General features: G+C 39.4%; 1 protein-coding gene across 1 annotated transcript in view; it reads right to left on the bottom strand.

Annotated features, from left to right (window-relative positions):
- RAB8B (RAB8B, member RAS oncogene family) overlaps positions 1 to 10,952 on the bottom strand; it is a 113,353-nt gene extending 102,401 nt beyond the window's left edge. The window contains exons 1-2 of the mRNA XM_056820218.1: positions 10,936 to 10,952; positions 10,358 to 10,416 (exon numbers count right to left, since the gene is read on the bottom strand). Coding sequence (XP_056676196.1) covers positions 10,358 to 10,361 — 4 coding nt within the window. The 5' untranslated portion in view covers positions 10,362 to 10,416; positions 10,936 to 10,952. The remainder of the gene's footprint in view (positions 1 to 10,357; positions 10,417 to 10,935) is intronic.
- Between the last annotated feature and the right edge of the window lie 1,412 nt (positions 10,953 to 12,364).

The raw sequence follows: 12,364 nt of genomic DNA, 5'->3' as shown, positions 1-12,364 counted from the left end.
TGTGCTTGCCATCTGCTACTCAAGAGTAGTTTTTATAAAAAAAAATAATGCAAATCACTACTTTCTTTAATTATTTTGGTGTTGTATGATCCTGTACTTGAAATTGGGAAATAGCCAATTCACTGCCATCAAAAGATAGCTGTTTATTTAGCCACTAACAAATATTTCTTTATGAAACAAAAAGGGCAGGAAAACAAATTCAAGCTTAAAGTTATTTTCTGCTTTTGAACTGTGGCAGCTTTCATTGTAAAATAAAATGCTTTGGAGTATCTTTTTTAAACTTGCAATTTAAGTTAAGAGAAGAGTGGCAAAGGGGATGTACTTGTGCTTTCATTCGTACAGGGAACTAACTGAGTAAGGAAGCTTCTTCTACCATTGTGGATCAACAACCATGCATGTAGCAATGTGTAGCCTTAAAAAGTTACTTAGGGTCACTGACTGGAGATTTACTTGCCTAGAGTCACATTGCCAGTATGATCAGAGGCAGGACTTGATCTTGGGTCTTTTTTTTTTTTAAACTCTTACCTTCTGTCTTGGGTGTGTATTGGTTCCATGGCAGAAGAGTGGTAAGGGCTAGGCAATGGGGGTCAAGTGACTTGCCCAGGGTCACCCAGCTGGGAAATGTCTGAGGCCAGATTTGAACCCAGGATCTCTTGTCTCTAGGCCTGGCTCTCAATCCACTGAGCTACCCAGCTGCACCCTGGGGTCTTTTTGACTTTAAGGCCAGCCCACTTTTCTCCTCACTTCTTGCCAAAGCTTAATTAAATTCAAACCAGCAAATATATATCTTTAATACTGATCAGCCTCAAGGCCAGTAAGCTACTCTTCTTGGACCCCATCTTATCTTTGTGGAGATGATAGTAACTGAGCTAAAGATTTCATTCATCAGAGATGAGAAGGAAGCCCCTTCCAGGCATGAGCAATGACTTGTACAAATATATATAGTTTGAAATCAGAGAACAACTTATACAGTTTGGTTTAATCAATGAAATAAATTATAAGTATTGGCAAAAAATAAATTCTAAAATCATATGTAAATATTCTCCTTTCCAATAAAACTTCATTTATTTGGATTTTAGAATCAAGCAATCAACCAACAATTTTAAAAGTGCCAGGCACTTTCCTAGACTCTGGGGATACAAAGAGAGTCCAAAGACAGTCAGTGAGAGCCAAGGTCAATAACTATGGGTATCCCCAAGACTATGTCCTGGATCTCTTTTCTTTCCTCTTCATAATCTCTCACTTGGTAATTTCATCCATTTCCATGGATTCAATTATCATCTCTACATAGACGATTCTTAAATTTATCTATCTACCTCTGACCTCTCTCCTGACCCTTAGCCTCACATGATTAACTACTAGAACCTGTTCTACTGTAGCAGAAGAGAAAAAAACAAAACTGGCTATTAAAATTAAATATCCTAAACTCAATATGTCTAGAACAGAATTCATTATATTTTCTCCCATCACTCCCTCCTTCTGAACTTACCTCTTATTGTCCAGGGTACCATACTCCTCTCTATCACCTGGGTGACCAACTTCAGTGTCATCCTCAACTCTTTCCTTGCACTCACCCTGAATATGCAATCTTCTGTCCTCTTGTCAGTTCTGCCTTCAAAACATCCCTTCTCTACATTTCCTATGCCACCTCCATCTCAGAAGGAGTAGATTTGAAACTTGGTTCCCTTCCTATGTGGCATTTGTCCCACCAAGTTCATGTCAAGATATGGCATGAGGACTGGATGAGCCCACATCTCAGCTCTGTGGGACCCCCTGGGTTGGGGTCCTAAAGGGCACTCCCAATAGTCATTCTTTGGATATTGACATTCTGCTGGCTAAAACCCTTGTTGCTTTCATAGCTAAAAAGCTTCTTCTCCAACATATGGTTAGCTGACTGGACTATCTCCCTAGTTTCTCCAATGTACCTCTCTGCTATGTCATCATGATTTTCCTGGATGAAGGCTTCTCAAATTCTCCACGTGGAAAGATGTTTTCACAGTCCTCAGACCCATACTACATATGGATGAGGACACTTGGGCCCAGAGAGCTAAAGACTCTGATTTATTCAAGGTTACATAGTAATAGAGCCAAAATTCAAACCCAGATCTTTTGACTTTAAATCTAGCATGCCTTCCATTATATCACGTTGCCTCAAATGCTATTAATACTCTCTTTGTTTTTCACTATATTGTACTAGAGTAAATTGGTTATATAATAAAGCCTTTCTGAAAGGCCCTACTTATAAAGATTTCCAATTTAATTTTCAGATTGTATTCAGGATTTTGTATTTCCCTGAAGACATTTATTCAATAGCGTCTTCAAGAAGTTTTTAGTACCTAATCCTTTGGAATTTGAGACTGAAGGGTTATATTACAGGTATATATGGAGCCCTGTTCTCAGCCAATTTGATTCAATTGAATTCAATTCAACAAGCATTTTTTTCTTATTTTAAAGTTTATTGATGTCTTTTGCTTTTATATCACAATCTTATGCTTTTAATTCCCTCCCAGTCAATCCTTTCTTTGTCTTCCCCCAAGTAAATCTTCCATCATAACAAAGAAAAACAGTTAAGACCAAATAAAACATCAGCAGTGTCTGACAATGCATGTGGCATTCTATACCCATAATTCTCCATCTCTGCAAAGAAATTCATGCACTAAATACATGACTGTTTCTATAAAGCCCTTGCTAGGCTAGGCTCTGGGGACACCAAGACAAAAATGACAAACAGTTCCCATCCTTGAGGGAGTTACATCCTATAGAGGAATACAAATCATTGTAACAGAACAGCCAGCCCAAGAAACAGAGGCATCCTTTCAAACTAAAGAGGTCCAATTCTGGGTTCATTTGAACTAGGTTCAGTCCTGGGAGCATCTGACCCCAGAAGGAGGGATCAGGCTTTTTCACATGGCCTCAGGCTTACTATATTCCCCTCACCAGAATAGGATTCTGGAGACAGCTAGGTGGCTCAGTGGATAAAAGAGTAGTACCAGGTCTGGAGTTGGGAGGTTCAAATCTGGCCTCAGATACTTCCTAGCTCTATGATCCTGGGCAAGTCACTTAACCCCAATTTCTGAGCCCTTACCATTCTTTTGCCTTCTGACCAATACTTAGTATTGATTCTAAGACAGAAGATAAGGATTAATTTTTTTTCTTAAAGCTAGGGTTTGGTAAATAGACTTCTTCCTTACACACATTGGGTCTTCCCCAAAAAGGAAGGGTTAATTAATTGATTAACTGGGTCACTTCTAAAATGAATTCAATGTACAAAGTAGGTCAGGTATAGAAGAAATCTCCTCTACCTCAAACATCCTGTTATAGAGAAAGGGAAACACATATTAGCTCATCTTTTGCCAGTTACTTAAATAACATGGGTAAGGGAATTTCTTAACCTTTCCCCTCTGACTATGACTATATAGCTGATTCTGTTAGAGTTAAAGATTTGCCACCCAATCCCAGTCATCATTAGAATAAAGATGGGTTATATTATAAATCTTAGAATCAAAAATTAGGCAGTAAGGGGGCAGCTTGATGCCTCAGTGAACAGAAAGGCAAGTCTGGAGATGAGAGGTCCTGGGGTCAAATTTGTCCTCAGACATTTCCTAGCTATGTTACCTTGGACAAGTCATTTTATTCTAATTGCCTAGCTGTTACCACTTTTCTGCCTTGGAATTAATACTTAGTATTGATCCTAAGACAGAAAACACTGGTTATTTTCTTAAAAATTAGGCAGGGAAGGGGCACTGGCTAGTGAACAAGATCAAGACAAGTTCAAATTCTGTCTTAGATACCTACTAGCTATGCAAGTCACAACCTCCTCTGGGTTCATCCAGAAACCTCCTTTTTGCTCATCTATAAAATAAAACCTAAGGGTCCTTTTCAGATCTAAATCTGTGGTCCAAAAGCTAATTTTATTTAAACCAAAGTGTGGGTTTAAAGTAATAGGATCAGGGCAGCCAGGTGGCTCAGTGATTAGAGATTGCTGCATTCCTATCTCACCTCAGATTCTTCCTAGCTTTGTGACCTTGGGCTGGTCACTTAACTCCAGTTTCTTAGCTCTTCCCCCTCTTGTGCCTTGGAACCAATACTTGGTATTGATTTTAAGACAGAAAGTAAGAATTTAAAGAAAAATAGAAGACTAGGGGAGGGCACCGATGTAAAAGAGGATTTCCCGATTAAGGGCCAAACTGGCTGAAATGATGGTACAATAGAATGTGCTTCAGGTACACCAGGGAGAACTGAGAGACCCAGACAAGGTGAAAGAACAGCTTCTAGGAACCAAAAGCGTCCCGAGAGGACGTTCGGAGCAGGAGGTCTGAGGCGAGAGGGGAAACTGCTCGGCGGGGACACATTTAGGGAAGAGTCTTTCTCCCTAGGAGTTTTGAGGTGGGGCAACGTCTTGTGACACCCAGTGGCTGGTGGCCAGGGTCCTCTGACCTCTGACACAGGCTGGCCTCCCAGAAGAGGGAAGTGTTCCGAAGGTGTTGTCCAATGAGAGCGTCACTGCCCTCGTGACAGCGCACTGCCCCAGGCACCAGCCTCTCCCAGCTTCTCGTACTACGCAAGGGACCACAACAGTCGTGCTGGTAAAGCTAGCATTAGGGGAACATGAGAGTCACATAGGGAAAGTCACTCACCTCATCCAACTTCCCAGAACTGCCGCAACATCGCCACATCGTTGGAACCCACAGCTGGGTTTCACTTAGCTCTCCGCGGCTGCTGCTGCTTCTTAACCACATACTCGGCTCCAGAGACACAGAAAATGGAAAGACCAGTTTGGGAACACAAGCTCAGAGTTCTGGGCTCTGACATTTTTTTTTTTTAAGAAACACCGTCTATAAGCAGTCGGGAGGGGGGGGGGGGAGGCTCCTCACACCCCGGCTTCTTGGAAATAGCTTCTTCCTTTTTGCTCTCCCATCGGGTCTCCCTGATGGTCACAGCAGGCAGAAACGGTTTCCTTTGGTTAAATACAGTTAGGGTGAGGCAACTAGAAGATGACTGAACTGGGAAACCATAACAGAAACAGAATGGACTAAGGACTAGACTCCTATGGTTAGTTTCCCATGTAGGGCAGAGTTGACCCATGGCTTAACGCCAGGCTGCAGGAGGGGAATTCCCTCCTCCAATAGATGATGGAATGGTGGAAACTGAAAGGCATTATTTGAAAGGGTCTTTCAGAGAAGTGAAATCCAAAGGGCCCGGAGGAACAAGGAAACTGGGTTCAAGAACAGTATTGGAACAGAAAGGCAAAATATGGGAGCCATTGTAGAAGTTGGGCATTGACCCTAAGCTGTAGCTCTGAAACTTTAGTTGATTACTACACGTAATTAAATTTAAAATTTCACCCCCTTCACCCCACAAGCCAATGAGTCCTCTGTACACCCTCCCAATGAGGCCATGCCAGTAAAGCAATTGGCTTGGGTTAATTCCTACAATTGGATTAAAGCACATTTTGGAGAATTCAAGTGCAGTAGATGGTCACTTTAATCCATTATAAAGAAATCAGGCTGAGGCAGAATCAAGTCTAAGACAGGGAAGGAGTTTAGGTAAGAGTAAGTCCAAGAAGAGTCGCTTACTGGTCTTGTAGTGAGAGAATATTAAAGAAAAACGATTATAACGATGTTGATAATAATAACAATAATAGCATTCGTCTATTGTTGTTCTCCTTCTGTCCTGTCTGATTCTTTGTGACCTCCTTTGAGATTTTCCTGGCAATGATACTAGAGTGTTTTGATATTTCCTTTTCCAGATTATTTTACAGACTGAGGCAAACAGGGTTAAATGCCTTATTCAGGGTCACACAGCTAGGAAGTGTCTAAGGCCAGATTTGAATTCAGGAAGATCAGGCTTCCTGATTCAAGGCCCAGCACTATTATAGCACTTTAATGTTTGCAAAGACTTTACATGTAGTGTTTAAGTGTTTGATCCTTCCAACAACTGCATGAGGTAGGTCTTCATCTGTAAGATTTCTATTGAGATGAGAAAACTGAAGATGAGAGGCAAAACAACTTCTAAGGGAGGATTTGAATCTGGGGCTTCCTAATTCCAGGTTCAGTGCTCTGATTGCAATGACCACTAGCTTTTCCTAGATGAAACTGTTAATTTTTTCATCAGTCATGACACCCTGATATCTTATATATTTACCTTATAGTGAATTTCCCTTGCTGGGGAGCAAGGGACTTGCCCAATGCTATCCACCTCTAGAGAACGAACCAGTAGAGTCAGATGCAGATCAAAGCATATAATTTTTCACTTTAGTTTATTTTGGTTTTTATTTGGGGGTTTAGGTTTTATATGAGCATTCTGTTATAAAAATAAACAATAAGGAAATGTGTTTTGCATGATAATACCTGTATAACCCAGATCAAATTGCTCACCATCTCTGGGAAGGGAGAGGGAAAGGAGTGAGAAAAATTGGATCATAGAACTTCAGAAAACTTATGTGGAAAATTGTTATTACATGTAATTGGGAAAATAAAATATCTTTCCAAAAAAAGTTTAAAAAAACATTCTCTTGATGCTAGTGATAGTGTGACAGTGTGAGACACAAACCTGGAGCTCCTCCAAGGAGTTACAGATAGTATAAATGTCAAGAACTCCAAGGGAAATTTTTCTATTTTTTTCTTTTTCTATTTCCATTTTCATAGTTTATTCTGGTTCTATTTTCTATTTCTATTCTATTATTTCTGTCCATAACTTTTAATTACTCCTTGGCTATAAAAGAATGCCATTGTACCAGAGGTTTGGAGCTGAAAGGAATCTTAGAGGACAGCTAATCTAGCCCCTTAGTTTATAAATGAAAAACTAAGGTGGCAGCTAGGAGACCTAGTGGATAGAGAGCTAAGTCTGGACACAGAAGATCCTGGGTTCAAATCTGACCTTAGATACTTCCTAGATGTGCGACTCTTGCAAAGTCACTTAACCCCCATTGCCTAGCCCTTGCTGCTCTTCTACCTTCCAATCAATATACAGCATTGATTCAGGGTCAGAAGGTAAGGGTTTAAAAAGAAAAAAAAGAAAGAAACTGAAACCCAGAGAGACATGACTTGCCCAAGGCAAGTAATAGGTGGCAGAGCCACGATTTGGGATTCAAACTTAGTTCATCTGACTCTCTATCCAGTATTCTTTCCAAGAAGTCCTTTTGGAGATAGGAAGACATGAATTCAAATCCAGCCTTCAACTCTAGCTACATGATACTAGACAAGTCACTCAGCATTTCTCATTCTCAGTTTCCTTATCTGTAAAATGGGGAAAATAATTGCACCTAGTTCACAAGGCTGTTGTGAGACAACATGTAAACTAATTAAGTGCACTTTATAAGAGCTTCATTCTCCTCATTCTTGAGACTTCTGAACCAGGTCTGAGTATACTTGTAGTACAATAGTTCATCAAACGCATGAAGCAGGAAGAGGGCTTGAGTGAGGAAATCAGACACTAAGGGGGGGCGTATGAAGAAAGAGGGACATTTGAGTGCAAACATTTGGTGTTAATTCTGTGTTCGGCATGAACAAGAGGCAGATTTCTAGATGAGTTTGGAGGGGAGAGTGGGTTCTGGAGTGAGGTAGGATCCAAGTGTTGGTGCCTAGAGAGGTTGTGTGTCTCTGAAATCCTACTGCTGCTTCCTGTGGAGTTTTGTAGTATTTGAGGGAAAGCAGTGACAAAGATCCAGCAGATGGGAAATATAGTAATAGTACAGTTCTGAGCTGCTCGTGGGGAATGTGAGCACTTAGGGAGAAGCCAGTGGAATGTATGAGCTTGAGTATGAATTAATTATTGCACAGGAATTTGTGTGTGGGTTAAGCACTGAAAACCTACCAGGCAATAAAAACCCAATAAAAAGTATTAGCCAGGTAGGTGTTAGGCTGGCTGACTCATAACTGCTGAAGACACCATAATCTTCAATAGTTACAAATCTTCATCTTCCAAGGATAGATTGGGCTTTGGGAAACCATCAAAGGCCATTCAGAACCAAGTCTGGGGAATCTAAATGAGTGATTAATCTGGGGAATAGCATTTTGGCTCCAAAATGACTGAAAAACAAGACTTTTGGGTTATTCCTTTGGGGCTTATTCTCTAAACTGGCATTTCTTTTTAAAGAATTATTAAAAGACAACAACAACCATGCAAAGCAGTGGCAAAAGCTATAAGAATAAGTTGCATAGTCTCCCACAGAAAGTACTCAAGTTGTCTAGTTATCCCAGTGACTGGCACATGGTAAGCACTTAAATGCTTTTACCTTCATTCATACTTAAGAAGAGGAAAAGCATTATGAGGTGGAATAATGGGAAAAACACTGGATTTAGAATCTGGATGCATGGTTGTTTTCATTTTAATTTTTTTTAAACCCTTGTCCTTCGATTGGGGAATGACTGAACAAATGATGGTATACGATTGTGATGGGGTACTATTAAGTGATAAGGAATAATGAATTGCTTGATTTCTCTATAAACTAGAAAGACCTAAATGAACTAATGCAGAGTGAAATGAGCAGAACGAGAACATTATACACAGTAACTGAAACATTGTGGGATTATCAAATGTAATAGATTTTGCTACTAATAGCAATGCAATGATCCAGACAATTCCAAGGGAATTATGAGAAAGAATGCTATCCAAATCTAGAAAAAGAACTGTGGAAGTAGACATCCAGAAGAAAACATATAATTTATCATTTGTTTATATGGCTTTGTGATTTGGGGTTTTGGTTTTAAAGGATTATCCTTTTACAAAAATGAATAATGTGGAAATGGGTTCAAGTGATGATGATATATATTATATATATATATATACATATATATATATATATGTTATATATATGTATGTATAACCCAGTGGAATTGCTTGTCAGTTCTGGAAGGGGGGAGATGAAAGGGAAGGGAGAGAACCCAAATCATGTCACCATGGAAAAATACATAAAGAGAAAAAAAAACCCCTTCCCTTCCATCCTAGAATTGATATGATTCCAAAGGAGAAGATGTTAAAAAAATAATGGAAGTCTAGACAAAAATCTGAACAAAACTGGCTTTATTATAAGAGCTATAGGTTACAAAGGCCAGAGACTATAGACTCCCAGTATGGTCTGAGACCCTGAGTCTTAGTTCTTACTGATTTTATAAGCAGAGGTAATGAATGACTCAACAGGGGTTATAAATAGGGCAAGGTGTGTTCAGAACAAGGGTCCAAAACAGGATTTATGAAGTAGATAATAGGGGTTACCAGAGCATCTCCCCCTTTTCTCTTTCCCTATATCAGGTGACTTGGTCATGAAATGCTGAAGTTAGGGATCTGATTTCCCCACATCTCAACCTCTAGAATGTGTGACAAGATAAGGGAAAGTGTATAGCCATTTCCATCATTGCAGAGGTTTTTAATACTATCTCTATTTCCATTATATCTTATTTAAATCACACAATTACAATTTATCAAACTACTATAGAGGAATTCTTACAAATGATTAAAAGTTACTTAATTAAATTTCTTCTTACCAAGAACAGTAAGGACCAGGTAACTGAGATTAAGTGACTTACCCAGGGTCACATAGCTAGGAGGTATCTAAGGTCAAATTTGAACCCAGGACCTCCAGTCTCTGGGCCTGATTGTCCACTGAGCCACCCAGCTGCCCCTCAGTAGATGGGTTTATATTGTCACTATTAGCAATAAATATTTATTAATTGCCTACCTTGTGCTAAGCACGGAAGATAAAATTACAAAGAATTAAACATCCTCTTAGCACAAAGAATTTATGTTGGTAGAGTCAATAAGCCAAAGAAAGAGAATTGTGAGAACATTTCCAACCCAGTCTGTAAAAAGTTAAGATTGGTATTTGGATTCCTGGCCTACATTGGTGCTTTATTTTCCAAATGAAATAAAAAATTTAAAAACTTTTACAAAGCTAGAGACTTGTTTATAGCAAGATGTCTTATGAATTATCCAACCACAAATTGAACTCACATTCCATCTCAAGCCAGGATTAGGACAATCACTCAGGTCTAATTTTGTGCTACAATTTTCTTCCCTCTCAGTGGTTGAGATTTTATGATGATTAAGTTTTTAAGTGAAGTTTACAGAATGCTTTGACATAGTTTTGCTATTAAAAATATCCTTTTTTGTGTGTCCTCCTTTTCTAAAAAAGTTAATCAATCAATCAATCCCCAGAGAATATTAGGCAATACGGATGTTAGGACCATGATGATCCTCTTTGCTTTCTATAACAATCTTTAGTACCTGGAGAGTTCTGCTATGCTTTCAGTCAATAAGGTGCACTTGGTATTCTCTATTTGCCCATATAAGGAACTAAAATTAAAGTGGAGGACAAAAGATGTCCTAGAGTATCCCAGGTGCTCTTCTGTAGACTTACCCATCAGTCTTGGATCTCACAAATTGTCTCTTTTTGTAGCGTTCCGGGCATATTCGCATCTAAGAAATATGAAGGATGTATGGATATTGTATTAGCAGACACATGGTTGAATTCTATTTGTGAGCTGACTCTTGACCTAGCCATGCTGCCTTTGTTCAGGGCAAACTCATTAACATTTGGCGGGGAGCCAAACTCATTTGCAAAGCGTGGGTTGAAGTCAGCACACCCTGAAGGTGTCCTCATTATCATCGCATCCAATGTGAATCAACTATGCTTTGTTACGTATTCGTTGAACACCTCCCAATCCACACTGGAATAAATATGGGAAGCAGCCCTCTGATCCTTCTCTTGGATTTCTATTCTCGCGCTTGATACTCTTTTCCTCTTTTCTATCTAGGAACTCTTGCTTCCACGTGTTCTGTTATTTCTCACATTTTCCTTTAATTATTTTTCTAAGGAAAATGTTATCAGGGACCAGCGCCACTCCCCATTTAAATTAACTTGTCTGTGTCTCTATTTATCACCCATTTTCTCAGACTCCTTTCTCCTTCTCAAGCCCAAACCCACTAAGGAAATACCTTATGTGGCAGCCGCTGGTCGGACTGTTATACTTTTCATTGATCACTTAGAATTCTGACACTGGCCTGTATATTTTCACTTTCCACCAGTCTGTTCTACTGCTCATTTTAGAACACTGGATAATAACTGAAGCCAGTTAACTACTCATATTCTGACTCCTGGCTATGTCTTCAATTTTGTCCTGAAAGTCTAGCCTCTTGGCATCAACCTTAGGATTTATGGCAGCTACAATACTCTTTTACCCCAACTTCAACCTTAGTCCTTCCTCATTACTCTGACCAGCAGGCACTCACAACATTACAGGGCCTGGAAATGGGATTGTGGTATGTAATAATGTGGGCATCTATCTAGTAGCTATAGAGAATAATTTTCTTGCCTTTTTGTGACTGGGAGGCATTGCTATATTGGTATGATACCCGTGAAATTTCTACTTTTTCACTGGTGGTTTTTTGGAAAGAATCTAAGATCCCCTTTGAGGTCTTTGCCTTTGTCCTATGAAACCCTACATCCCAGGGTTCAAGATTTCCCTTCAATCTTCGATTGAATTTGCTTTAAAAAATTGATTTGAAGGTGTCTCATGTATTGCCTGACCCTAGGACATCTTTCTTTCTTTCTTTCTTTCTTTCTTTCTTTCTTTCTTTCTTTCTTTCTTTCTTTCTTTCTTTCTTTCTTTCTTTCTTTCTTTCTTTCTTTCTTTCTTTCTTTCTTTCTTTCTTTCTTTCTTTCTTTCTTTCTTTCTTTCTTTCTTTCTTTCTTTCTTCCTTTCTTTCTTCCTTCCTTCCTTCCTTCCTTCCTTCCTTCCTTCCTTCCTTCCTTCCTTCCTTCCTTCCTTCCTTCCTTCCTTCCTTTCTTTCTTCCTTCCTTTCTTCCTTTCTTCCTTCCTTCTTTCCTTCCTTCCTTCCTTCCTTCCTTCCTTCCTTCCTTCTTTCCTTCCTTCCTTCCTTCCTTCCTTCCTTCCTTCCTTCCTTCCTTCCTTCCTTCCTTCCTTCCTTCCTTCTCTTCCTCTCTTAAGAGAGGAATCTTGATCAGAATCAAGACAAATAGTTGCAGACAGAAGGTAAAATACAAGATTTTGGCATTTTTACCTGGGCTGGGGGCTCAGTGCTCAGAGCGATATATAGCTCTGCAACTGGTGCTTTGCTCTTTTAGCAAGTTGAAACAACTGAACCTAGCACCAAAGCCAAAAGAATTTAGTTTTGGATTTAGACTTGTGGTTTAATTTGTGTAGATAACCCTCAGTTTCTATCAACACAAATTGGCAAATAAAAGTAGCTGTAATTTCCTTAATGTTACGCAGCCCATAAGTAACCAGAAACAGGATTTGAATCCAGTTCTTTCTGACTCTGTCAGGCCTTTATTCATGAAGTCATGATGCTTCTTGTGCCTAGTTAGTAAGAATATTTAAAAAGGAAGCTCCACACTTGCTTC

This window comes from Monodelphis domestica, chromosome 1, assembly GCF_027887165.1.
Source record: "Monodelphis domestica isolate mMonDom1 chromosome 1, mMonDom1.pri, whole genome shotgun sequence".
NCBI lineage: Eukaryota > Metazoa > Chordata > Mammalia > Didelphimorphia > Didelphidae > Monodelphis > Monodelphis domestica.
This window is presented reverse-complemented; position numbering and strand designations above follow the sequence as displayed.